The sequence below is a fragment of the Zingiber officinale genome, chromosome 1A (genome assembly GCF_018446385.1).
Source record: "Zingiber officinale cultivar Zhangliang chromosome 1A, Zo_v1.1, whole genome shotgun sequence".
Lineage (NCBI taxonomy): Eukaryota > Viridiplantae > Streptophyta > Magnoliopsida > Zingiberales > Zingiberaceae > Zingiber > Zingiber officinale.
Window position 1 is genome coordinate 42,849,701 of NC_055987.1, and position 27,937 is coordinate 42,877,637.

General features: G+C 37.5%; 1 protein-coding gene across 3 annotated transcripts; it reads right to left on the minus strand.

The window, feature by feature from the left end:
- Nucleotides 1-10,529: 10,529 nt before the first annotated feature.
- Nucleotides 10,530-27,637, minus strand: LOC122023857 (phospholipid--sterol O-acyltransferase-like). 3 transcript variants are annotated; one of them, XM_042582264.1, is made up of 16 exons: nt 27,276-27,637; nt 26,920-27,055; nt 26,318-26,462; nt 25,894-25,982; nt 25,718-25,794; nt 24,735-24,948; nt 24,493-24,661; nt 16,541-16,640; nt 15,540-15,634; nt 14,920-14,971; nt 14,738-14,809; nt 12,961-13,129; nt 12,032-12,136; nt 11,869-11,953; nt 11,703-11,785; nt 10,530-10,863 (listed from the first exon to the last, which is right to left on the minus strand). In XM_042582264.1, the coding sequence occupies exons 1-15, from the start codon at nt 27,591-27,593 to the stop codon at nt 11,704-11,706; spliced, it is 1,908 nt and encodes a 635-aa protein (XP_042438198.1). In that variant the 5' UTR covers nt 27,594-27,637; the 3' UTR covers nt 10,530-10,863; nt 11,703. The 3 variants fall into 3 exon arrangements, with proteins under 3 accessions (XP_042438198.1, XP_042438189.1, XP_042438206.1); XM_042582255.1 differs by having other exon boundaries at nt 25,894-26,063; XM_042582272.1 differs by lacking the exons at nt 10,530-10,863; nt 11,703-11,785; nt 11,869-11,953 and having other exon boundaries at nt 12,896-13,129; nt 25,894-26,063.
- Nucleotides 27,638-27,937: the final 300 nt, after the last annotated feature.

A 27,937-nucleotide genomic window follows, 5' to 3' on the forward strand; every position in this document is an offset into this window, starting at 1 on the left:
GATTATGAGTGCGTCGTCGTGGGGCAGTTCCATACCCTCCAAATCTTGTGGCCCAAATCTAATGACAGGGCCAGATGCTTGCTCGTGGCTGCACCCCACAGCTCCCACATACAATCGCCGACCGTGTGACTTATGGGCTCGGCCTGAGTCCCCGTCAGTGGGCCCCCCTGAAATCATACCGATCTTTCGCACAACAGCGTTGCCCCGGTTCTCCAGTTCTCCGGCATCTCTTCGATCTTCCCCGAGGCCAGCTGGGTTAGCTGGGTCGGCTAGGTCGGGCCGAGTCTGCCGAGCACGCCCAGCTGCAGCCCGTTCTTCTTCCATTCTTTGTATTTGGGGCGCCAATTCCGGGGGAGGCAAGCCCTGCTCTGCAGCTCGCCTGGAGTCACGGGCGAATTGGAAGTAGTTACTGAGATCGTGCGTCCTGGACTGATGATATGTGCAATATGGTGCTCCCCTTGGTCCAGGCCTGGGCGCGTGTATGGCAGCGACTCGCGGAGCTGGCCTAACTCCCTGAGCGGGCTGAGGGGCAGGCCTGGGTTGAACGCACTGGAAGGGCTGAGCTAGCTGTGGTGCTCTCCTTTCAGGTCGGTTGCCAGGAGTCACCGTCTTTTTAGCCTTCCGCCTAGCGGCCTAAGCTTCCTCCACCTTGATGTAGCAAGAAGCTTTCTCCACCATATCATCAAAACTCCGGGCGGGGTTCTTGATGAGGTCCCTAAAGAACTCCCCTTCTCGCAATCCGTGGGAGAAGGCGCTCATCAATATTTTTGAGGTGGCGGAAGGGACGTCATTGGCCACCTGACTGAACCGGTTGATGTAGCTTCGCAAGGGCTCGGTCGAATCCTGCTTGAGAGCAAAAAGACAGTGGTCGGTTTTTTGATACTTGCGGCTACTGGCGAAACGGCGTAGGAAGGCCGTTTTAAAATCCATGAAGCGATTGATGGACTCTGGGGGCAACCCATCGAACCACTTCTGCGCCGACCCAGACAGGGTGTGTAGGAATACTCGGCATTTGACAGCATCGCTGTATTGATACAAGATAGCCGCGTTCTTGAACTTCCGCAGGTGCTCTTCCGGATCCTTGCTCCCATCATATTCTCCAATGTTCGGGGCTCGATAACCCCTAGGCAGGCTTTCCCTCAGGATCTGAGCCGAGAAAGGTACCTTGTCGTCCGGATCTTCAGGCAGATCTCTGGCAGAGGCTATAGTTTTTCACTTCCCTGCATCCCAGGGTGGATGTAGAGAGCTCTCTGCCACCGACGCCTGTGGCTCTTCTTTCTTCGGACTATGCTCGCGAGGTCCAGGCTGATGATAGTTGCGGCAAGGCTCTCGGAATGAAGTACGAGGGAGTTCTTCCTGCTGCTTTCTCTTTGAGCCCCTGTCGGAGGCAGGAGCTGGTTCTTTAGACGCTTCGGGCGCCAAGCGAGGTCGTGAAACCGTTCCTTGTTTTTCAGATGCGGCTTGCTTCCTGACCTCCTTGAAGAGCTCGTACTCCCCCGAAGTCATGGTGACATTAATCCTCCTGTTGGAACTTCGGCCAGAGTCCTCCATCTTCACGCTTCGGATCAGGCTATTGTGTTTCCCACAGACGGCGCCAAATTTGATCCCGTCCGAAGGCTGAGTCGGACGGAGGCTGGTCGCGGTGGCCTGGTTGTTGACGGAAAGTTGTGGGCGATTCGGCTCCCACGGGCGGCTGACGCTGCTGCCGGACCCTGCGCACACTCAGACAATCCCCCTCCTCACGTTAGAGACCAGAACCCAGGGAAAAAGTCCCCGGATCAGGCCCTCCGACGCTCCAGTCAGGTCCCTTTTCCCCAGAAGAAACAGAGAGAGTCGAAAATGAAAAGTTGTGAAAGGAAAAATGACGAGAGTGCGCGTACCCGCGTACGAGGAATCTCCTCCTTTTTATGCACCCGCCTCGCTTCCAGAACCTGCCCTCCTGTCAGAAAAACGTTAGACGCTGGGCTTTGTCGTGTAGTCCTGGACACCTGTCATGCTGCTATTGGTCATGAAGGCATCTTCCTGTTTAGGAACCTCCGCCTTTACACATGGGCTTTGTCTTGTAGTGAAGGACACCTGTCAGGCCGCTATTGGTCATGAGAGCATCTTCTCCTTTAGAAACCTCCGTCTTCTCACATCTCACTGGTATGTGATGATTAACCTTGACGGACAATTGTGATCCTTCCATTCCTACACAGCTTGGCTCATCCTATTTATCGCGGTCGGCATCTACCTCGCACCCCTTGACCAGATCTCGCCTCTAAGCGCTACTTGTTAGTCGGGCTGACCCTACGCATCCCTGTCGCTTCTAACCTGTGACTTATGGCTTGCCCTTCCGGACCTTCAAGTAGCAGACCCGCAGACAGAGCCGTCTCTGCACAACCCTGCTGCTTCCAACCTTTGATTCGTGGCTGGCGCTTCCGGGCCTTCAAATTGCAGACCTGTAAATCGGGCTGTCTCTACTCAGTTCTGCCGCTCCTGACCCATGAGTACTTGCTGGCCCTCGACCGTGAGCCCGTAGATCGGGCTGTCTCTACATAGCTCTGCCGCTCCTGACCCATGAGTACTTGCTAGCCCTCGGCCGTAAGCCCGTAGATCGGATTGTCTCTACATAGCTCCGCCGTTTCCGACCTGTGACTGGTGACTCGCACTTCCGGATCTTCGAATCGCAGACCTGCAGACCGAGCCGTCTCTGCACGGCCCTGCCGCTTCTGACCTTTGATTTGTGGCCTGCACTTCCGGGCCTTCGAGTCGCAGACCTGCAGACCGAGCCGCTTCTACATAGCCTTGCCGCTTCCGACCTTTGATTTGTGGCTTGCCGTTTCCCCTTGTCTTTCAACTACTTTGCCTCCTTGATCCACAAGTCTGTCTCGCCCCTGACTACCCCACATGCTTGCCTCTGACTGCCTAGTCAGCCTGACCATTGACTGCTGAATCATCCTGACTATTGACCGTCACGTCCTCTTGACTTTTGATAGCTATATGGCCTTGAGCTTTCTAACTCTTTCCTCTTGGGCCCCTCCCTGGTCAACCGTATCACATATGATTTGTCTACTCAATCTTTTTTATAAATAACAAAATATATCATTTATAGGTATTTCTTTTTTTTTTTAATAAATTTTAGAAAGAATAGTCTTGAATTATTTTGTATAGACTGAAATATACAGAGATAAGACCAACGTAGCATTAACAACAATAATAACAATCCAACAAACAAAATAAAATAAAATAAAAATTAACAAAATATATTTATATTTGGATTAAGATCATTTTGTCAATAATTGGATAACATATGATATAGTTATCTTAAGTGATCCAGTATTATCGATCCAATGATAAAATATAGATAGATAAATTATAAAAGGTATTTTATTCTAATATAGTGATCTTTTGTATAAAAAAGATTGGTCATCTAATGAGATATTTTTATATCCATTAGGAATTGATTCAAGATCTATTAGAGCAAATATCCATTTCGATACTAATTACGTCAACTCATGGAGACATCATTTTGTGTATAATGAACCTTGGGAAACAAGTTCGCCATGTATCATATGAATCATTTTGTTGTCCCTCAGACACTGTGCAACTGTAAGACATTTGGTGGATTCACAGAGCATCACGGTTTTGGAACCAGCTAGGGCAAGTGCGGCTTTACAATGAATTTTTAACTATGGAGGTTAGTTATGGAGTGAATTACGACAAATACTTCTGAATTTATCTAATGGGTGAATCATGGGAAGACTACTCATCTTGAAGATTAGTAGTAAGTTTGGATACCTATATTATATATGTTGGTGCAGGAAGTACCAAACGATCAAACCTGTATTTTGATAATGGCAAAAGATTCAAAAGTTAAGATATCTTGTTGTCTAATAAGGTTGATTGAGCTTGCAGGAAAGTCTTAAGTTATCTTAGGCAAAACTCCTAGTAGATTCTAGGCAGGTGGAAAACCTTAGGGGGTGGTAACCTTAGGTGATGAAAAGTCCTAGCTACGGTTAGGCAAGTGGAAAACTCTAGGGGGCAGTAACCCTAGGTCCTAGGGGATCGTAATCCTAGGTGGAAAGTCTTGGCGGGTCAAGCGCTCCGGGCAAAATCCTAGAGTCAGGGACTCTAGGTTGAAATCCTGGTGGTCGCGGACTAGGTGGAAGTCTGAACGAGTCGTGGAGCGGATGTCTAGCATGAAGACTGGAAGCCTCAGGCACTGAGCAAAAGTCTAGTCGTCTGGAGGACCGGTCTGGTAACAGGTAACTTCTCCTGAGAGGAGTAGGTAAGGACGCGCTCCCTGAAAAGGAAACAGTAGGCGTCGGTTCGTCCTAGAGTTTCGATGAAACTTAAAATCAGGAATGGACAATCAGAGATTGTCAAATTTCATATTATATATATTATTTTTTTGTCTGAACTAACTTTATTTTATAGAAAATAAGGGGTTGGAAAAAGTTGGTTCGGGCGCTCGGAATTGGTCCAGGCGCTCGGAACTCAAAAATTTTCTACAAAAAAGGTAGATCCACTACCTTAGCGGCCCCCCTAGTGTCGGCCCCATGGATATGGAGGGAGGTTCATGCAGGTACACAGGCCATAGGCACATGGCGGGGCCAAAAATTATCTAAAAGCTGATATGACACGCGTTGGTTGGCCAAACCATGTGGTCTAGGCGCCTGGAGTAGTTCCAGGCGCCCGAAGTGGTTCCAGGCACTCGGAATAGCCTATAAAAGTAGGCTTCGATCAAGAGCTTCACAACAACATTTCGAACAAGTTCCACTTCTTCGAACTGCTCAGAAAACACCTCCTCAACTCTCAAAAGTTGCTCCGATGACGATTGTGCTAAGGATTCAACTCTCCAAGTCGTCGGTATTGTTGTATTTCAAAATTACTTAAACTTCAACTGTAAATCTTGTTGTAACCTTCGATTAATTAGTGATTATCCATCGAAAGCACTCTCACGTGCGACCCTTGGAGTAGGAGTCGTCAGGGGTGGGTCTAGGATTTTAGATTTAGGGGGGTCACATCCTAAGTGATGAAAATACTTATTATACGTTTTATTTAAATGCCGCATGACTAAGACGACGGGAGAGGAGATAGAAGGTGCCTACAAGCAAGTGGACAAAGTCGATGATGGAGTTGGGGTCTTAGAGAGGTTTCAGCTGCCAAAGGAGTAGAACTCAATGGACACGACCAAGTGCCAAAGGAGTAGAACTCACATAAAAATAGAGTGAGCAATCCGTGAACGATCGACCCTTGAACGACCCACAATCCACCTAATGAGGAAAAATCATCTCAATTTGGCCAAAATCTATAAACACGTGAAAACTTACAAAAGACTTCTTCATGAGCGAAGTAAATGCTATGAATTTATATAAACTTATTTTGATTGTTTGTCTAATATAAAGAATTTTCTTTGGAACCAAAGTACTATTAAATAAATGTGATGCTCGTTTTTCATTAATTTACTTAAGAAGTTTCATATTTCTTACCAATATTGAACCAAAAACTCTTTCTTGTATCATTTGGTTTTAGACAAATTATTTCAATGAAATTATTCTCATAATTTATCCTATTAAAATTCTCATAAGGATTTGTATTCTCTTTTAAGAAAACTATCCTAAGTTCTTCTATAATATCTCTTAATTATTTTCTAACCTCATGTGCTAAAAATAATTTAAGACAATAATCATTAATATAATATAGTATAACTTTTATACCGCTCTTAATGTGCAGTATAATGTCAGTAAATATAATGTAATTGAATAAACATCACATGATAAATAAAAAGTTCTGTAAAAAAATAAATTATGTGGCAAAAAAGTAATTCGCTCACCTAGTACCCTCGTCAATTCATCCCTAGGTCAACATAGAGAAAGTAAATCATGGATAACTACTAACTATTAGTACAGTAGCCAACGCATAGAGAAAAACATGCTCAACCACAGACATAGACAGACATGGACGAAGGAGGACATAGACAGACATGGACGAAGGCAGGGGCCGGGAGGGTCGTGGCCCCCCCGGGTCCTAGTGTGCATTCGCCTGGGAGTCGTCACATATTCCAAACTAAGTAAATTTTGATGTATTTTTTCTTGTCTCTATTTTTTTTATTATTTCGTTGTATTTTTACTTGATTATTTTAAAATAAATAAATTAATCATGAGTGCTATTGGAGGTATAGTGCACTGATATAATACATGAAAGAATAATTTGAGGGAAAATTTAAATTTCTAATGGGATAAATATTATTGGAGATTGTTAGTATTGATCTAATAATTTAAGTGATCTAATAAGTCAATTCAACGATAGGTTGACGATTTTTATCGGTGAAACTTGATATGACAATATGGATCTAATCTCATTTACTTTTCAATTATTGAAGTACCCTTTAAGCAGGGGCGTAGTGGATTCAAAATTTAATTTCTGGAGTTGACCATTACTATCTAGGGTTGGTTACTTCGGAATGGTCAATAGATTTCTGATGGAGATAAAAAAAAAAAAAAAAAAAAAATCTAAAACAACGATTTTATTGTATTATATTTACAATCTAATTGGCCCCGAGACTATGGTATAGTGATAGAGTATTTAAGTTATCATTCAGGTATTTGTAGTTTAAATCCCAGCTGTGACGAATTTATAAGAAATTTTCTTCCAAATGGGGCACGCAACTAAAGGATACTGGACTTCTGGGCTGCCTACTGCGAATGCTTCCCGATTTACCCTGATGATCGATGAAAAACTTCTATGGGACCAGATCGATCATCTCAAATTTAACGTTACCTAGCCTGATTAATTATTTTTTTTATATTTACAATCTAATTCACCTTGGGAGGAAAATCTAATTAAAAATAGATGGGGCCGGGCTGAAACTCATCCTACCTTAGGCTTTGCCCATACCTTTGAGTAATAAAAGTATCTTTTTTATCGTCATCATTGACTTAATCTCATTAGTATCGAGTTATCCTTTTGGATAAATTTATCACTATAGATAAGGTTTATTGATAATTGCCTTTGAAGATATGACCTATGACTCAAAATATGAGTATTTTAAATTCCAAGTTCCTTAAAACTTTTGAAGATTTGAAATTTAGAAAAAAAGAAAAGAAAGTAAATTCACTACCTTAACAATTCTTTATTACCGATCTCACGGATATAAAAAAAAATAAATATAAATATAGAGGTGTTAGAAACATAGTGAGATAAATCCTAGATCGTCAATTTCTAAAATTGACTCCTGATCATTACATCTGTGCTACACTCTAGGAGCAAGATTTGAAACTTTTGAGAAACTTTTAAGAAAGGAGAGAGCTAAGAGAAAATTTTCACAACTTGAGTTAAGAAGGGAAAGAGTGGATTTCATTTATTTTACTATTTACTTAAAAATCTGGACTCTTTAATAAACAACTCATAATTGATTTGATGAAGTCCAAAATTAAGTTATGTTAATATTTTTTTTCTTTTTACATCGAAAATAATTTCAAGGTTTATTGGTAATTTTAATTTCTTTTCCTTCTCAAATCACAAATGTATAATCTAATTTCTACTATATGCATCACTTTTTCTCGCCGCCTCAATCCTCATCTTTATCGTTCTCTCATCCTCTCTCTCTCCCATTTTTGCCGTAACTTTCTCCTTCTTATCTTTTTTTTTTATATCATAACGCATTAATCCATTTGTTTCAACTCTTCTGTATATTGATACGACTGCATCAATTCATCTGTTTATTGAAAAAAAATCACAGCCGCATCTATCCATTTCTGTATCTTATCGATTATCTCATTAGTTCTTCAGGTGCTATAAGGTATTTTCGCTACATAACTTGATGTATAATTAATAACTTAATTTCTATTTTATTTTAGGATTAAGATTTTCATATAATAAATCATACTAATATTCAATAATATTATTTAATTGCTTGATAGTAAATATTTATTTTATATAATTTATATATATTCATATATTATAATACACATACAACAAGTAGGTGAATAGTAGTGAATTTTCCTGCCAGACATTTTAAAGGGTAAAAAAAGTAATTGATTAATTATTCGATTAATATTGCTATCCATATTATCAATTAATTCATTAATGTTACCGTATATAATTAATTAATATTTAATTAATTATTTAATCTACTAATTAATTTATAAATAAATTCCTCTTAATTTTTAGCCAAATCATATAAATCAATTAACACATTCAAATTCATGGATACTAGAATTAGCATTTTAATATTTATAAATCCAATTCATATGTCAATTAATATTGTCTACAATTATATTATATAGGAACACCCTTTCATTCGAAATAGTTCTCTTATCCTTATTCAATTTCTTGATTATGAAAATTAACTTTTCAAAATTGATTTTTGAATGGGCATAAGATACTTGTATTTAGCCGATAAATAAATGGATAGGACACCGTCTATTTTCGGATTAATCAGCAAGTCTAAATACATGAATTATCAAATCAAATATATATATCAACGGCCGCTATTCTATCCCGTAGGATTGAACGGGTCCGTAGGAATCTAGGATTTTTTATTTTATTTTTCGTTTAAATCTAACGAACTCGTCGGACTCGGCTATAAATGTCAGACACATGACGCATGTGTTTTCCATCCACCTCCTCTGTTCTCCTTCTTCCTCTGCAGACTAAGAAATAGACACGAGAGAAAGAGAGAAAGAGATGGAGCAGGCCACCCCTTCTTCTTCTTCTGGCTGCCGTCGCTGCGGCAGCGCCGCCGTTTTGGCCACCGCCCCTTCCGTAGTCCAGAAGCTGATGAGGAAGTTGACGAGGACGCTGACGAGGAAGGTAAGGAGGAAGAGCAACATTCTGTGCATGACCACAGCAACGAAGCCTGCCGCCTTCCATTGCCAATACGATCTGTTGAGCTGCTCCATGAATTTCAAGCCGATATTCGGAGAACTTGACGGCGGTGCCGAGGATGTTAAATGCACTTTCACGTCGAGGTTCGCCTCCGCCGCCGCTTCTGGGAGGTGGCATTTCAATTTTTATTAAATTTTAAATGGTTTTTTATATAGAAATTATATTGTTTCAAATTTCATCTGAAATTTGTATTTATAAAAATTTATTTACATCTCAAATTCTGTTTTAATTTTTTTTCTGTATATTATACTTTATCTTACTATTTTATTAAAAATCTTCCCTCATTTACTAACTAATTTTGGTGAAGCCTAAAATGAATTTAGGTTAATATCTTTTTTTCTATTCACATTAAAAATAATTTCAAGGTTTATTAATAATTCCACAAGCGAAACAATAGTGATCTACAGTTCGAAACTCAGCTGCGGCATATTATTATGAAATTTTCTCATCATTAATTTTCTCTGATTATTTTATATAAAAAAAATATAGTTATCTTTAGTTCCATGTCTTAGAATTGACAACACTATGATCAAAAAAGCTTCTATAAATATTTTAGACCAACAATGTTAAAAAATATATTTTTCTTAATTTTTTTTACTAAGATAAGTATAATATTAAATTAAATTAATTTTTTCATAAGGAAGTCGTAAGAGTGACACTCAAAAATCCAAATAATTAGGATTTTCAAACACCCAAATAATTCAGATTTTCAAAAGTCAGATACTTTATCCTAATGACTCTACTTTAGTATTTTAATGCTAAAATACTTTAATTAATATAATTTCATTATAAAAGGACAATGTGATTTCAATATATTATATTTCACACGCGACGCGTGTGCACGATCACTAGTTTAATTAAAAAATCCATAGTAAGTTCATTTCTGATTTCTTTAAATTTGAAAGGATTTTAATGTTGTTTTAGAAATCTATTTCTAAAGCCATGCCTTCTGGATAGAAAAAGGGTAAATTTCACCCTGCCTGTACAGACACTGCCCTAACCTCTCAAATTGGGATGATGGGACCCACACTTAAGTAGTGGGTCCCACCACCTCATTGTGAGAGGTTGGGACAGTGTCTGTAAAGGCAGGATCGAATTAACCATAGAAAAAGAGGTTTCAATCTTTCACGCAATGGGATTTCGATTGTTTTGTTTTTATTCAAAATTAAAATTTTTGGGAAAGACGATGGGAATCTATCTCTCACTAGTGTAGGAAGTTAAGCTTAAGCGTCAGTTAACATGCTAAAGTCATAGAGGACCAAAATTTTTAGTATGTTAAAATTAACATAACAAATACTTACAAAGTGTGTTAAAATATAACACAACATAACACCCACATGCCATTCAGACAACTGAAAGAAATATACACGGAGCCAATCTAAATAAATATAATGTTTACGCTTTACATTATTAATACCCTAATACTAATAATCTTAACAAAAAACCTAAATATCAAGTATTCGTGTGGGAATCTGTACATTTTGCTAAATCGACAAATGTCATGTCAATATTCTAATTGAATTTAATGGATGACAGAACACTGGGGAAAAAACAAGAAGTTTCAAACTGTGCCCTTGGTGTCACGGAAGTTTTGAACTATATGAATTCACTTTTTAAGCTTTTATATGAAGTATATTGTCAGTAATTTGACGACGTTGACAAAATTCAGAAAAATTATGGGATTTGAGAATTACAGCCACTTCTTTGCAATTGACTACAAATGAATCATATGGTAGGACGAAAATCAAAATTTTGAATAAGTTTTCAGCCGTGACTCATGGCTCAGTATGTACAATGAGAAAACTATGGCAATGGCACGACAACGTGCTTGGTATGAACCCTGCAGTGGCGACCAATTTCACCCCATTTTGTCATCTAGAATTAGTTATACATCTGGTTAGGCGATGGCATTCTTTGCTTTGGTACACCATGAACATGCTCCACTCTAGACTTCCTCCCCAGGGTTTAGGAGTTTATCTACAACACCCCCTGCACACTAACATCGCGTTAGAAACTAGAACGTGATCTATAATTCACAAGTAGAAGAAAGTTGCGGACCTTTGGACAAAGAACAAGAATTAGCAAGATATATATAAAAGAAGCAACGTGTCAACTGCAGTTAAATAAAGAAAATACGATCCGTCTATAACTACTTGGAATCTACAATACTAATATGAAAGAAATCATTGGATTCAGACAAATTTTCTTCATAGCCCTCTATTTATAACTGGAATTCATCAACATCTATATATATTTAATTACCTTTTAACATCAAATCAAGTAATAGATGAGTTCCGCAACAAGAAAATGAAGGATTATAATTGAAAGCTCCATGTGATTCTCTAGAGTCAAGCTATACAAAACTTATGTCCATTGAGCTGTGTATAAGGTTATATTGTTATTGCCATCATCATTATTTTTTTAAAATCTTTATTTGTCTCATGTAGAAGGGGAATCTTGGCGCAACGGTAAAGTTGTTGTTTTGTGGCCAAAAGGTCAAGGGTTCGAATCTTGAAAACAACCTCTTGCAAAAAGCAGGAAATGTTGCGTACAATGGATCCTTCCCCGAGACCCCGCATAACGGGAGCTTCATGCACCGAGCTAATTTTTTTTTATTTGTCTCATGTAGGATGTTCGTAGATCTCCTTTGTATCTTCAACCATAATTTATTAAAATTTCTTAATTATATATATATATAATTTTTAAACATGTTCACATATCAATGCCAAAACCTGCAAAAGTTATTAAATCGAGAAGAAACTTAGTTGATTCAAGAGAAAAATAACAGTTTAGAGAATTACTCTTTAAGTTGAGTGAAAGAGACCTACCCTACAAATAGAGTGCAAGGAGATCTTCCGAGGAACTTTTCAACCTGCAGCTTTGTCCAAGATGAACATCACCAAACACATACCTGGAAAAAAAATTAGAGAGCATTGTCTCATGGAATTAGGAAATTTAGAAACCATACAAAATAGTTAAGATTTTCCAACTAACCTATATTCACAATATTCTGACCAAGCACATCGAGCTTTAGCATAATCCCAATAGCAATCAACATCCCTAAGGGGACCGCGCTTAGCTGTTCACATATGTAATTTCTCTTGACTACCAAAATCCTAACAGACAAGTATGACAAATGAAAAATATGAAAGAGTACCTTTTGTCACAAACTTTGACTTAGCATCAGGATGTATATCATGCCACATTTGAAGCCAAAGCTCACGCATTAAAACAGGAGACCTAACGATGTTCCTGTGATTTGCTATATAACAGAAAAAATAACCTCAATAAAAAGATTTAGAAGAATCAGCACAGAAGCATTGCTTCAATTATTACAAGCACATACGGATCTTCAAATCTGTAGATATGCTAAAACCAAGTCAGTCAAACACACCACACCATAAAAAATGACCACATGCACACAATGGATAAAACATGCAACTCAAAACATTAGCCCAATTTTTAGATGAGTGACTTGGAACACGGCGAACGTTCTAACTTAATTTGGAAAATTTTCTACCTACTCGTCTTGAAGCATGCCAGTAAAGTAAATGTTTTATAGGGTTTTCTTCAAGGGTACTACCATACATAGGTTTATAGGATACTAATGGTGGAAGCGAAATATGAATTGTTCAGAAGTTTGGTTTACCAAATCTGTATCCAGATTAAGTTGTAGAGCCGTAAAAATCATGTCATATGGGCTAATAAACAAGAGGAACTAAGGTGATCTGAAAGGCCGGATGCTACAGCAACTTCTGCAGGTATTTGCATCAGTATTAAAAGTGAATATAAAAAAACAAACATGAGTATCATACTATAACATCTTGTCATTCAATGGTTCATTTACTTCTGAGATAAACATACTAATAATGCTACTATCTTATTTATAGAAGAAAGAATTGCAAGAAGCTAATATTTAAATAAATACTAAATCATTCAGATGCAAAAGCAGTTGATTCTAGTTATAAATAATTTGCCCTCGTAAAGTAGATATGAAGTGCTCCCAGTACATCGAACCTACATGATAATGACTAGTTGGATTGACAGCAAAGGATTACAGAGATGGCACATGCCTGCTACCTATACCTTTATCCAGCTCCCAAACTGCCATCCTTCTTCCTGGTATACTTTCAGAATCTTCATAGTAAGTTACATATTTGGAACGGGGAGCTCTAGTCATGTTTGGAATTAAATCATTTCCTTGATGGTGCTCTACATTTAATTCTACTTGTACATCAGATCCATCATGTTCAGACTGCATTAGAACAAAGAACATTTAATTTTTCCAAATTCAAGCAGATACTTTGCACCCTAAGAAGATGTTATCCTTGAGAAACTAATAATTTGAAAGAATAAAGAATAGAAAGACCAATATTCAAAATGTAAACTTCACTTTCAATTAGAAATCCAGCATCCCTTGACATTTGCTAATGTAACTTTCTGTATCTTCTACTTCTAGGTTCACAGATTTTTCCCCCGGGTCTGGAAGAAGAACAGAAACCTAGTAGATAGATACTTTATTTTCATCTCCATAGTTTATAAATTCAAGAGTTAATATAAAAATTAATTGGATTCGTCTTAACAATTTATGTAAGATCTAATATGTAAGTTAGTAGCTGTTGATATTAGAAGTGATTTCTTCTGACACTTCTTCATGGCTCAGCATTTCTTTTGCTTGCTTCCTTAACTCTTACTTGGAGCTACAATGTCATTTGGATGATAGTTCTTTGGTTCAATGGATCAGACATAAATATGTGAACTTGTGGGAACTATAATCACATCTTCAAAGGAAGATCAAGAAACCAGACAACATCCTTTTGCAGTTTGGTTAGATTGCTGAATTTTAGGAAGACAAGATTCTTTTGTAGATATAGATTTTGAACATATAGACACCTTGTATCTAGATGTGATCTAACATAATATAAACTTCTACTTAGCTTTCAAAAATAATATAAATAAAAATAAATAGATGGGACCTGTTAAGAAGTTAGTAGCAAAGCAGTATAGTGCAGAAAAATTAGCATGGACACAAGATGACCTTGTAGGTTTCGAACTAGACTCATTATAGCAATCAAGTTAAAGAAAAAAACTTGCCCTGGAGACACTTAAGGCTTGGTTTATGGTTGGGAGGAGGGGGGAAAACAACAAAAAACTGCATATTAGTAATACATATCCATGAGCAACAAATGTGACCTTCCCACTCTCCCTTCCCTTTCCTTTTTTTCATCCAAGTAAATGAAATCTAAGTGCATTGTGAAGATATATGTCTGACCAAATTTATGGTGCCGGATGGAGAGGAAGAGTAAACTGAGAAATCAATCAAAATGGACTCCATCGGTTCAGTTTGGCTATTTGACTTTATTTCAGAAATCAGAAACTGAGTTGTTTGATGGAATAGCCCCAAAAGAAGAAATTTAACTCCTAGATTTCGTTTACCATCCAACTGTCATAGTTGTGAAAATATTACTAGGTTTTTTTTTTTTTGAAGAATTTTGCGCAAGGTGTTTACATCAGGCATACTTAAGGGATGCTTGAAACTACAAGTCATATGCCCCTTTTGAAATATATGGTTTCTTTTCTGCTGGATAAAACTATTCCAAATTTGAATTGGTTTGACTACTTGGATTGCAATGCAAGCTTTTTGGTACAAGTACAATTGCAACACCCAAGCTATTAAATAATGAACCACGATGTCTAAATAGTCGGAATGAATCTGGAGTAGAGGACAAAACCTATCCAGTGTCCACAGTACTATTTGGTTCATTTATTTGTAAAATCAGAATGTGTGACCAATGTTTCTGCAAGAACCAGCCAATGCCAATCAAAGGAAAGCATATAAAGGGAAGCTTAACCAGAAGCATACTTGTGGAGCCCTGGTTATGTTTACTTTGGATCCAAGCCATGTCTTGCACCATGCAAGAGAATTGTAGGAAACCTACATGTGAAGGCACTTAACAAAATCAAGATTCTGAAAATATGGTTTTACATGGATTCCAAGGTGAAGATGCATTAACAATGATGGCAGATTACTCATCATACACTCACCGTTCCATCGCCACTTACAGGACCAGGATTCCCACTAACTGAATTGCCAGATCTGTGAGAAAAATACATTCAATTAATGACTCTGATTAATATAATAAATAATTCAATAAACAAAATTTGCACCTTTATGAAGACAAAATAAGATGAAACCATTTCATTAACTTTTATTGTGCCCAAACTTCCAACTCATGACAAGCAAACTTTACCGATGAAAGAGATTATTCATGCATGCGAGTAAAATGAAGAAAAGTGTCTGAATTAAATTTCAGAATTCGTAGTTAACAGACTTTGTTCAACTCAGGAATGAATTGCATCATGGATGAGATGTTAGTCTAATTTGATAATTAATGAAATTTGATCATGGATTCAATCACCATAGAAAAACATTCAAACAAAAGATATCTGAGAAGATTCTCAGCCACATCAATCATCCTAATGCCTATAAGCTCATTTAGTTGAGAGAGAAGCTCCTAATTTCTGCTTTGTTTGGTGTTGCCACTTCTTAGTTAGACTACATAGCAAATGGCATTCCCCAAGTTTATCATATCAAATAAGCCAATATTCATAATCCAACTAATAAATGCATTATAGAAACATCATCTCATTTAGATGAAACTTGCCTTGAAAGCAGGGTTCCTTCATATTCATAGACCACATCAGTCATGATCCAGTTATCAGGATATGGCTTGCCACTTGGGGCAAAATAGTACCCAACCTGTTTCACAGATACAACAATCTTTTTAACCAGCATGTAATTCAAACATCATATAGATTTATCTAAATAGCTAACATAAATTATTTTATGTAGTCTAATAAACTAAAATATAATTTTAGTTTATAGTCTTACCATTAACCAGACAAACATATATTTGTGTCAGATGCTAGATTACCTCAAGTCACTGTATCCTTGTAAATCAACAAAGTTAACCATCAATGGACTATATAGGATATAGGCGGCCACCTAGAATGACCTATAAGCTATATTTAGACTAGCAATTCCATAGTCTCGTTTTTATCACTCGGTTTCTTGTTTTCACAATCAAGAGTTGCCACATCCAATCACTTTACGAATGTTATCAAACATTACGTACAACTTAGAACTGATATTTTATGCCATTTTGTCTTTTATCCATTTCTTATTCGTGAGCTGTGGAGGAGGAAGCACTCCAAGTAGAATGGTTACATAAAATCACTAGATGCCGATAAAAAAAACATGGTAAGCAACTGATAGTTATGATTTGATCATATCCAAACAGTCATGGAGAAGAAGAGTGGAACACATACTAAGAAGATAGATGCAATTGCGGTTACATGTTAGGGTTTAGCAACATGAATGATTACAAAATGAAAAGACAGGTTTAGCAACGAAAGAAAGACAAAAACAAGAAAAGGCACCAAGCCATCAATAGAAGAAATCAACATCATATGATGCAGTAATAGTTAACCTAATTCAAGCTATTTTATAATTTATATATCTTATGATGAAGTGAATCAATAAATTAGTCATACAAGTGAATTAGGTGCCTACATGCAAGAAATAATTGATAATGAAGAGATACAGATGCAGAAGCTCAATAGAGTTTTGCATATGAGGAATTGAAGATATGTAAATAACGCATACCTCAGTCTTCGAATCAATACCATATATACAGAATATGTTCTTTAATGGCGGCCTTTCCCAAGGTGTAAGAGGATTCAACACTGGATCACCCTGGTAGAAACTAAAAAAACGTAACAGTCAAAGTTTTTGTAGAACTATGAATGAAATTGGTGCTATTAACTAATAATACCCATGAAGAAGCATAATTGTACAAGAAAAATTATGAAGAATGAAACAACAACCAACAACCAAGCCTTTATCCTCAAAGTGATCTAGTGGCAAATAAACTCCGCTATGGTTGAATCCCAAATTGAGATAAAGGAGGAGGATTGTGATAGGTTGTCAATATGGAAAATGGAAAATAATCATTCAAGAAGATAGCTAGCTCCTCTCCACTCCAAACGACAAAAAGGAAACATTTCTGGGCCCACAACCGAACAAAACATTAACAACTAAGTTTTGCATGAAAATATTAAATATTCAGAGTCCTAAGATGTCGATTGCTTCATGCCCTCTGATGGGCATACCAACTTAATGCAGTGAATTGTGGAGGTGAAACCTCAGATGAAAACCTATCTTCTATAATTAGCTTTACTGTTGCATCTCTATGTATGTGCCTGTGTGATCAGTATGGCCAAAATCTTAGTTCCGGCAATGATAATGGGAACACGCTAGGATTAAGTAATGATGCTAGAATGGAGGAGGCGGGGGTTGCATTGGGGAATATATGAAAACTTTATAAGAACTCAAGTGCAAAAGGCAATAAATATAAGTTAATTGCAGCAAAAATGTAATGAACACTAATTAAAAAAAAATAAAGATTTGATTTTTTTTTTTATGTGGTTCAAAATTGAAGTTCCTACTCCATGAGCTATGGACTTGTAAGGTGGGTCAACCCTTATAAACCCACTATGTTTCTCTTTAATGGAACCTTCTAAAGGTGGAGAGACCCTTTTCGAGATAATTAAAAAATAAGTGTAGACCTTAAGTTTAAAATGAAAATAAAATAAACACAATAACTTAATACAAATTTTACAGTGGAAAAGCAAGAGAATGTGATATTTTTAACCAAAACATTGTTATTTTTCAAACTTCCCTTTCTCCTCTTTTTATAGTACTCTAAATGGTCATGTGAGTTGACTCCTCTAGATAAGAATGCAGGCTTGATTCCCTAGCAATCAAAGGTTGAGTCAATTCAATATCCTATTATGTTCTCAGTAGACTCATGCAAGAGATTCTATTTTGTTTAACCGATACTATAGTTGAAATAAAAGCATTAACTCAATCACATCAGTCACTCACTCCAAACAGAGACATTGACATTCTATTCATTTGAGATAAAGCTTCAATTGACTACTCAGTTGACTAAATCAACTTCCATAGATTGTTGTGAGGTTCAATTGACTTATCCTAGACAAGAACATTTCTATTCACAAGAAGTAGGTATTTAACCAACTAGTCTTCCTTTAGTTGACCACCCAGTTAATTAATTTTGCATCGGTCAACTTAATCATCATTCAGTTGTTTCATCATGAAACAGAACAAACTTTCTGTTCACAAGCAGATTGTTTGACTCAACTTGTTAGTTGACTTCACCATCGACTATGATCCTGAAACACTTGTTCCTTGGTGGAGTCTATACCTAAGAAAAAGTTCCACCCAAATCCAAATGTCTCGTAGACTCTCACAACTCACATACCAAGAGCTCTTACCTCTGAAATTTCTTGTGTGTCGAGTACCCAGTCAATTTTGATTTAGAAACACTTGCAATAAATGGTAAGTATTCTATGTTAGGGTAGAAAAAGAGAAGCGGGGGGGGGGGGGGGGATAGCTCATCGCGCTTGTTGATTTGTTTCTTCGATGATGTGCAGCGGAATAAACAACAAGAAACACACTCACAATGCTAACACTAAGGATTTACTTGGTATTCACCTCAAGAAGAGGTGACTAATCCAAGGATCCACACACGACTCGCTCTCCACTAATGAAACACTCCTTCTCGGTCGCAACCGAAGGCGGAGAAGCCTCGTACAAACCCACACAACAAAAATACAACACACGCAAGAAGAAAATACAAAGATACAAAGAAAAACTCTTTCTTCTTGCTTACTTGTTGTCGCCTCTTGAACCTTGGAAGTGTAACTACAGTTATCTCCAAGAGCCTTCAAAAACTGGCTGTGGAAGTGTGGAGAAGCTCATGAGAATCGGCGCTGAGATCGTTTGCTTGTCGCTAGAGAGGAATCGAAGATCTGCGGAGGAAGACACTCGACAACGGCTATAACCTGTGCAACAGTCAGACCCCAATCGATTGAATTTGCTCTCAATCGATTGGGGAGGCTCTGAATCGATCGGTCGATCGATTCAGAGCGCCTCTGTGCTCTTTGGAAATAGCCTGAATCGATCGATCAATCAATTCAGGCTTTCTTGCCATCCCGCAAGAAATCCAGCCTGCCCCCAATCGATCGGCTGATCGATTGGAGGTTCCCAATCGATCGGCTGATCGATTGGGAAAGCTTCTGTGCGCGTGACATAAGCTCCCAATCGATCGACCGATCAATTGGGCCATCTTTCTTCGCAGCGCACATCCAATCGATCAATTGATTGATTGGACTTCGGTTTAATCGATCCGTTGATCGATTGAAGCACCTTTGACTTGCCTAAAACCAAGTGCAAGGTCTCCAATTCCAACATCCGGTCAGCCGTGACCTGTTGGAATATTATGCCTAGCATCCAATCAACCTTGACCTGCTAGGACTTCTTCACCAAGTGTTCGGTCAATCCCTTGACCCATTTGGACTTTTCTTCTCGTGTCAAATGCTCGATCAACCTTGACCCACTTGGACTTACCGTCTCGTGCCAAATGTCTGGTCCTTCATGACCCACTTAGACTTCCTTCCACTAAATGTCCGGACATTCCCTTTGACCCATCTGGATTTCCTTGTGCCAAGTATCCAGTCAACCCTTTGACCTACTTGGACTTCCCACACTAGGTGTTCGGTCAACCTCGACCCACCTGGATTTCCACGTGTGTGGCTTCACTCACCGAGACTTCTACCTACCTGACTTCACTCACCAGGTCTTTCACTCACCAGGACTTTCCACTGTCCGGCTTCACTCACCGGGACTTTCCACTGCCCGGCTTCACTCACCGGGACTTCTACCTGCCTAGATTCACTCACCAGGACTTTCCACTGCTCGGCTTCACTCACCAGGACTTTCCACCGCCCGACTTCACTCACCGGGACTTCTACCTCCCTGGCTTCACTCACCAGGACTTTCACCTGACTTCACTCACCAGGATTTTCCATTTGCCTAGCTTCACTCACTAGGACTTTCCCAGTCAACTTGACTCTTCTTCACGTCAATCTGGTCAAACCCTGACCAGAGGGGAATTGTATCAACAATCTCCCCAAACGGATGATTGCATTTGCAATCTCCAACTTGACTCTTCTCACGATTGTCAAACATCGAAACCTAAACATCAAGACTCAAGCTTGAGCCCACTCAAGCTTAGTCAACCTGGTCAACCTGACCCAGGGGATATTGCACCAACAATAATAAAATCCCATGTACCAAAGATAGTTGAACCTAGGGTTGCAAACGAGTCAAGCCGCTTGTGAGCCGCTCGGTCAAAGTTTGGCTCGAGCTTGATTTTGACCGAGCTCGAGCCGGCTCATTTAATATTTGAGCTGAGTTCGAGCTCCTATAATACTAGCTCGATGACTTGTCGAGCTTTTTCAAGCCAAGCTATATGTATAATATATTATTTTTATTTATTCATGTAAATATTGATAAGTTTAGTGTCGTTAAGTAATTAATGGTAAGTACTATGTAAAACTTTTTAAAAGTTTATTTTTAAAATCTAAATCCAATTCCTAAATATTAATTCCTAAGTTCCTAAACTTCATATTTCAGCGGCTCAGTTTGCCACTTAGCCCTAATTTCAACTCTCAACGCTCAAGCCTCTCAACTCTCAACCCTCACCCTTCGTTGCCGCCTACTCAACCATCGTTGCCTACTCAGTAGTCGTCGCTGTGCCTACTCAGCAGCACCGCCCATCGGGGTCAGACCTCTTGCTTGCATTTCTTTTTTGGTGAGTTTTTGGGAAACACTGTGTTTTCTGCGTTTCTTATTTCTTCCTTTTCTTGATGCCATGAATGCACAAACTTGGTCGTTCAAAAGAATAGCCCACAGTCCACACTCCACCCCCGCCCCCCAAATTTAAACAATAGGGTAGAACAACAGATGCAAGGTTTTCAAATTAAGTATCGTTTAATTCTCCTATTAGAAGCTAAGAATTGTTACTAGTATTTATTAACACATTAACATAATGAATTTCACCAATGAGGACAATACAAACGAACAAGAAAATCAAATGGTTAGAAAATTATTTATCTTTTCAAGTTATTTTTAGACTCTAAAGATTATAAATCTAGAGAATAAGAGAAACTAAAAAGATGTAATTGTATTATTTTCTTAACTTTAATTATTTCCATATGATAATGATATAAATTGGAAATTAAATACCTTTAAAATCTTGTAATAGTACACGAGTTTGTTTAGAAAATCATCTCATTTTTGGTTCATAATAGAGCAGGTACTATTATAGTTTGTTGAAAGTTTGTTTTTGGCCTTTGACCATTGCTTCTGCACCATTTATTCATAAATTATAGGGAGTTTCATCATTTGCAGTCAAATAATACATACACCGAAGTTGAAATGTGTGGTGCTGATTTACAACTCATTTCCCTATTTACTCTTTGTCTCACTTTCTAATTAATTGTGTGCGCATGGAATTAATTGGTTCTGCATCATATTCTAAAAATGCATATTTTCTCCTTAAAGCTTAATTGGTTTTTTTTTTTTTTTTGTGTTTAAATTCTGACAAACTCAATGCATTATCAAGTACAAAAACATATTCATGTGAATCCTGCCTTTGTTTGTAGCTTGTCTTTTCTCTTCTTATTATTGCTTGAGTTTTTTATAATTATTTGGCAATTATTTATCTCTTGATCAGTTATCTGTAGAAGAGTCATCTGTTAGTGCCATAGCTGAAAGTAATGAGGTTAATCTTGAGGTCAACAAGGAAATTTGCACAGCTGGTCAATAAACACAAGAAAATGCCGAAGAAAAAGAGGAAGAGGGGTTCCAAACAAAGAAAAGGAAAAAAATTTCAGAAGTTTGGAATGATTTTGACATAGTGGATGGATCAAAGAAAGCAAAATGTAAACATTGTTAATCTCTTTTTACATTGGGTAAATCAGGGGTCACATCAAGTCTTTTGAGGCATAGATTAAATTGTGTGAAGAGAAAAATTAATTTGCGAGTTGAATAACAAACAAAGTTGAGTTTTTTGCCCACTGATTCAGCTTCACCATCCATTCTTACTTTACATTCTGGAAAATTTGACATGGCACAAATGAGGGAGGGATTTGCTCATTGGATCATGATGCATGAACATCCATTCACCATTCTTGATAAAGGGGGGTTCAATTTAATGATGAGGCGTGGAATGCTGGAATGGAAAAAATTAGTAGGATGACATGTCGAGCAGATTGTATGAAAATTTATGAGATGAGAAAAAAAGGTTGAAGAAAAGTCTTGAGTGCGTTGATAAAATAAGTTTAACAATAAATTGGTGGAAGTCAAAGACTCAAAAGATTGAATACATGGTTGTCATTGGGCATTGGATTGATTCTTGTTGGAATTTACAAAAGAGTGTTAAGTTTCATTAACATTCCACCACCAAGGGGAGGTCTTCAAATTTCCAATGCCATTTTCAAATGCATGAAAGAGTGGGGCATTGAAAACAAGGTTTTCACTATTATAGTTGATAATGCTTCAAGTAATGATTTGGCTATTCGGTATATGAAAGATACAATTCGAAGGTCAAGAACATTGGCATGTGAAGGAAATTTATTTCATGTTCGTTGTTGTGCACATATCTTGAACTTGTGCGTTCAAGATGGATTGAGGGAGATTGAAGATATTATTGGTAATATAAGGGAAAGTGTAGAATATGTAAATCGTTGAGAGGCAAGACGTGCGCAAGTTGTGGAGTGTGTGCAACAATTGCAGTTGAAGGATAAAAAATTGATTCGTGATTGCAAAACCAGGTAGAACTCGAATTTTGAGATGTTAAGTTGTGCACTCAAGTTCAAAGAAACTTTTAAGATGTTCAAAGAACGTGATCCCTTTTATGGTTGCTGCCCTCAGTAAGGAGAATGGAATAAAGCTCAAAAGATTTGCCCACCGTTGGAGACTTTTTGGACAACCATGCACATTATTCCGAGTAGTGAGTATCCTACTTTAAATTTATTTCTTCAGAAAGTTCAAAAAATAAAGTCAGCATTGGATATTTATGCACAACATGAAGATTTGTTTCTTAAGCAACTAGCTAGTAAAATGAAAGAAAAATTTGACAAGTATTGGGGTGACTGTAATTTATTGATGGCTATAGCTGCTATGTTAGACCCAACAAAAAAAATACTTGCGGTTGAATTTTGCTTTCCTAAGCTTTATACTGAATTGGATGCCTCTAAGCATATCTCAAAAGTTAAGGAGATAATTAATTCTCTTTATGAGGAGTATGTTGTTGAAGAAACTAATAAAGGAGCACCTCATTTATCTAAGTTTGAGAGTTTTGGTTCTTCAAGTGCTAAAAGAAGTCAACAAAGTTCTGTGTATAATTGGGATGATTTTGATGACTATTCTGTTGAAACTTCGGAGACTAAGAGATCTAAATTGGTAGATTATCTTGAAATGGGTTGTCTAAAGAAGAATGAGATTCCTAAAAAAATTGTGTGTTTAGAATGGTGGAGGATGAATAAAATGTAGTATCCAATATTGTCAAAGATAACAGCTGATATTTTAGCTATTCCAGTGAGTTCAGTGGCTTCAGAAGCAACATTCAGTGTAGGGACAAGAGTTATTGATTCTTATCGTTCATCACTCTCTCCAGACACGGCGTAGACTCTACTATGTGACGGTGATTGGCTTCTACATATACATGCACTGGAAAAGAAGACTAAAGTAGTTAAATTTCTTTATTAGCTTTCTAAGTTACATACTAAATTTAATCGCTTATTTATCTAATTTTTGCTTTCCCAGAAAGCGAAAACTTACCAAGAAGTTTTTCTTCCAGTATCTACCTCAAAGTAAGTAAGATTTTAGTTCCTTGTTTAACATGTGTTTCTGGTGTAATTATTGTGCTATTATAGTTAGGCTTAATATCACTTCATATTATTGAATGCAGGTAGCAGTCCAGGTGGTAAGGTTGAGAATTTGAGACGGAGATGAAGATATTGAATGTTGCAGAAATTTGATGTTTTGAGCAATTTGGGTGGTTTGAATTTGGAATATCATGTTTTTGGATTTGGTTAATTTTGTTGAGATGAAGTTTGATATTTTGGCAACAAGAACAGTGTTTTATGAGATAATTGTGTTTTTGATTTATGTTTTTTTCATTATCTGAGACTAAGATTTTTGCGTTGTGAATTTGTGATGTTCAGTTGGTTTTCTTTTATCTCAGAAACAGATAATTGGTGTTTTGATGTTTAGTTTTATAGATGAATTTGGTCATTTTTTTTTATTTAAAGTTGTTATTGCTTAATTTATAATATAAAAAAATTACAGCAAAATTGGCTTACGTTATGACTTTGGCTCGAGCTTGAGCTCGAAAGCTTGATTTTAATTTGAGTTTTTCGAGTCGAGCTCGAGCCTTGGATTAAATGATTGAGCCGAGATCAAGCCGAGATCGAGCTCAAATTTACAAGATTGATTGAGCTCAAGCCAAGCTAGGTTAAATCGAGTCGAGCCAAGTTTGAGCCAAGGTTGGCTCGAGCTCGATTCGGCTCGTTTACAGCCCTAGTTGAACCCTGATATGATGGATAAATGAAGCAAACTTAACTTAAAGCACATGGCTAAGTGCAATTGGAATAAGGAGAATTTGTATAGTGGAAACTAAAACTTACTTATGGAGCTGATATAACAGTCTTTTGCTATCAGGGTCATAGTCTTCTATTGCTTTAAATAAGGTACCATCTGAAACCTCTCTTGCATTAAAAGACAACTGATCAGGCCTTCCACATTCCATGCTAGTCTCTTGAGTAACCTTTGAAATTGATGGATATGCTTCAAATTCTACAAAAGAAGGTATTATCTCATCTGATAACACATTAAGATGATTTTGTATGAGTAAAAGGTTTATAAGTACCAGGAGCCGAAGGAAGTTCAATGTTAACAATATCAGTAGGCCATCCAGAGTACATCGTCTTAAATTCCACTTCATCACAATGGTGGGTGTGATAGTGACCTTTCCTTCCCTCATAAAAATGTTTCCAATATATGTTATCTGCCTTGCAGTACTTTGAGAATGGAATCAACCATAACGAAGAACCAAATGAATTTTGCATCAACCTTGCAGTTCCCTATGAAATGCAGAAGAAAATTTAATACAGACAAATGATTATCAAAGAAACCTGTGACATAAAAAGTTCATGGTCATACTTTTCTAGAGTTGTAAGAATATATGATCTGTTGTAAGTTATGAAATTTAGCATACTTCATTTCGAACTGTATCGCAAAACCACTACTAGGGCAACAATAATAAACTAACTAGAACACACATTAAAAGCTTATTCATAGTTCTTCAAAATATCATAATCAAACCTCATTCACAAGTTTAGATGACAGGATTTTTTTAAATGATTAATTTTCTCATCTACTTCCTGACAGCCTAATCTATTATTAGCCTTCATAATACCTTTTATCCAGAGTTCCAACGGAAGCAAACACAACCCAGGTCTTGATATGTGTCAACAAAAAACACCAAATATCGCAGTGAGACAAACAATCAGAGAGCTAGCCAAAATCATTACCAGGCTTCAAGATCATACCACACAGTGGCGTTGAAATTTCCAGTCCAACCAGGGAACACTAGGAGTGCCAAATTTCAAGCAGACTAAGGTGAAAAGTGCTTTTATTTCGATACATAAAGGATACTAAAGTACGAGTGCACATGGAAGAAATGCTTGTTTATATCGTTTTTATTGTTGTAAGGTTAGATCAGTACAGTGCACAGAGTGTATTAGTCTGAAAGTCGTTGAGATTGGCACCAGTGTTTTAATATTTGAGTAATAGCTTAAGGATAAAAAATTTAATCATCAGTTGAGACAATAAGGATGCATAAAAAGTTACCTCAGCAATTGGAAGCCCAAATGTTACTCCAATTAGAGACGCTTTTAGTGCTTCTGTTGAGCCAAGATGAGGAGCACCTGGAATTAATTGCAAGAACGAGAGAAAAAAAATGTCATGAAAAACAACCTATAGACAAGATAACTGGGGAAGACTTCAAAGAAGAGAAGAGAGCACACCAACAGCAAAGTAAGCATGCACATGTTCATCTAGCCACTGGATATATTGTCTTGGAGCTATTTCAAACTTTAACCACTCTAAGAAGTACCTAAAAACATTGTTTCCCATAGAATGAGCAAATACTATTGATGGGCCTCCACGAAGTTTGAGTGTGGTTTCAAACGTTAACCTATCATGGCAAGGAACAAGAATCATTCAATTACTAGGAAGCAAAGATTGTTAAGAGTGTTAATTTCACAATTAGCCACCTGAACCATTGTGGCTATAGTGAAGGTTTACTATTGTGTACATATAGATATATGCCATATATGCAAATAGGATAAATCTCGGAATATTTATACTGGTAGGACTATGAAATCCAGTAAGAGAGTTTTGCAAATAGGGTATTCTAATGTGTGGGTAAAGATGAAAAGATGTACAAACTTTAATTTGTGAAAGTAAAGATCACGCTCCTCAAGCATTGAAGCTGATAGCCTCCAATCATAAGGAACAGCAATTATTGCATTAGCTTCAATGCCAAACTCAATGCACCATGTCAGCCATTCTTTCCATACTGAAGAAAGAGGACCTGAAAACAATTGCATATAAAAATAAAATCATTCAAAAATATAACTATATCCCCAAGCATTATCAAGACCATTTTCTAGTTAGAACAGCAAATTCAAAAGAATATAAGTTTCTATAAACATGCAATAACACAAAGGATAAGGTTGTTGGATGAATTTTTAAGTACTAAGTTCGAAACAGCCTCACATAAGCAACTCATAGAGATGCATCAACGAAGTAGCTCATCTTCTACAAACAATAAGCAAAGTTTTATATCACAAAAACATAACAAAGAAGATATTCAGTAAACGGATTTAAAGACTTCCAAATCACAAAGGTACAAGATAGAAGCAATTAAGTTTTTAGTGTTTAAGCCAGAAATACTATCAAATGGGATCGGCAATCAAAGGTAGAAAAATATTTTGGCTAAAAAACTAATGCAAAGAAGTGACGTAACAAGTAGTCGAACAGGAAGTTACCAGTGATATAACCAGGACACAGTTCTGTGATTGCAGACAAACCACTATCCGGCCTAGATTTGCACTCCCGGTGATCAGTTTGGTTGTATGGATCCAGCAACATACACTTGAGCCAACAATTTACGGCAGAGAGAAGCTGCAGGTCATGACATTTTAAGCACCCAACCCATCACATTCATCATTGAATCATGTAAACCTACCCGACAAACTAAAATATCTCGATTAAATCAAACATAAAGCACCCAAACCACGGCATTAATTCAAAAGAACATGCCGGGAACCTATTAAAGAGTCGATTTCATGCGCAATATCAAATAATAAAGAAATTAAGGATTACAATGTGATCGTAAAATTACTTTAGTAGAGTCGAGCCAGACGAGGTCGAGGGGATTGAAGTCGAGAGGAGAGTAGGGGCAATCAAGCACCGACCACGCCCGAAGCTGCGCAGAAGCGAACCCTGGGATGATGATCCCAGATAGCTTCGAGTAGGACAGCGTTTCCCCGCCGCCGTCGGCACCATTGCTGTCGTGCGCCTCCTCCCCGGCCACGGCCGACGGTCCTCCGACGAAGATAAGGAGTAAGAAGACGACGATGATCCGTGCGGAAGGGCTTCGCCGACGCCTCCGTTCCTCTTCTTGCCGCCGGAGAATAAGGGGACGAAGAAGGACGGACATTGATTCGATTCAACACGAGAGAAGAGTGCTTGAAACAGAAGAGAAAATGCAGAGCAGTGGACTTAGCGGAGCTATTTATCTAAAAAGTCTAAAGCGCCCCAAATGACGCCAGAAAAGGGGTAAAAAAAACCGGCAAACGAGCCGAACCAGTTCGGTAGTTCATTATTAAGGGTAACTTTTAAAATGCTTTTAACGATTTTGTAAAATAACTCAAGATTTCAAAAATAAGAAAATGTATCTTAATATATTTTTAATATTAATTTGAAAGACTAAAATAGTTTAGCAGTTAAATAAAAATGATATCAATAAAATAACTTTAAGAGCATTAAACCTTAGGGTATTTT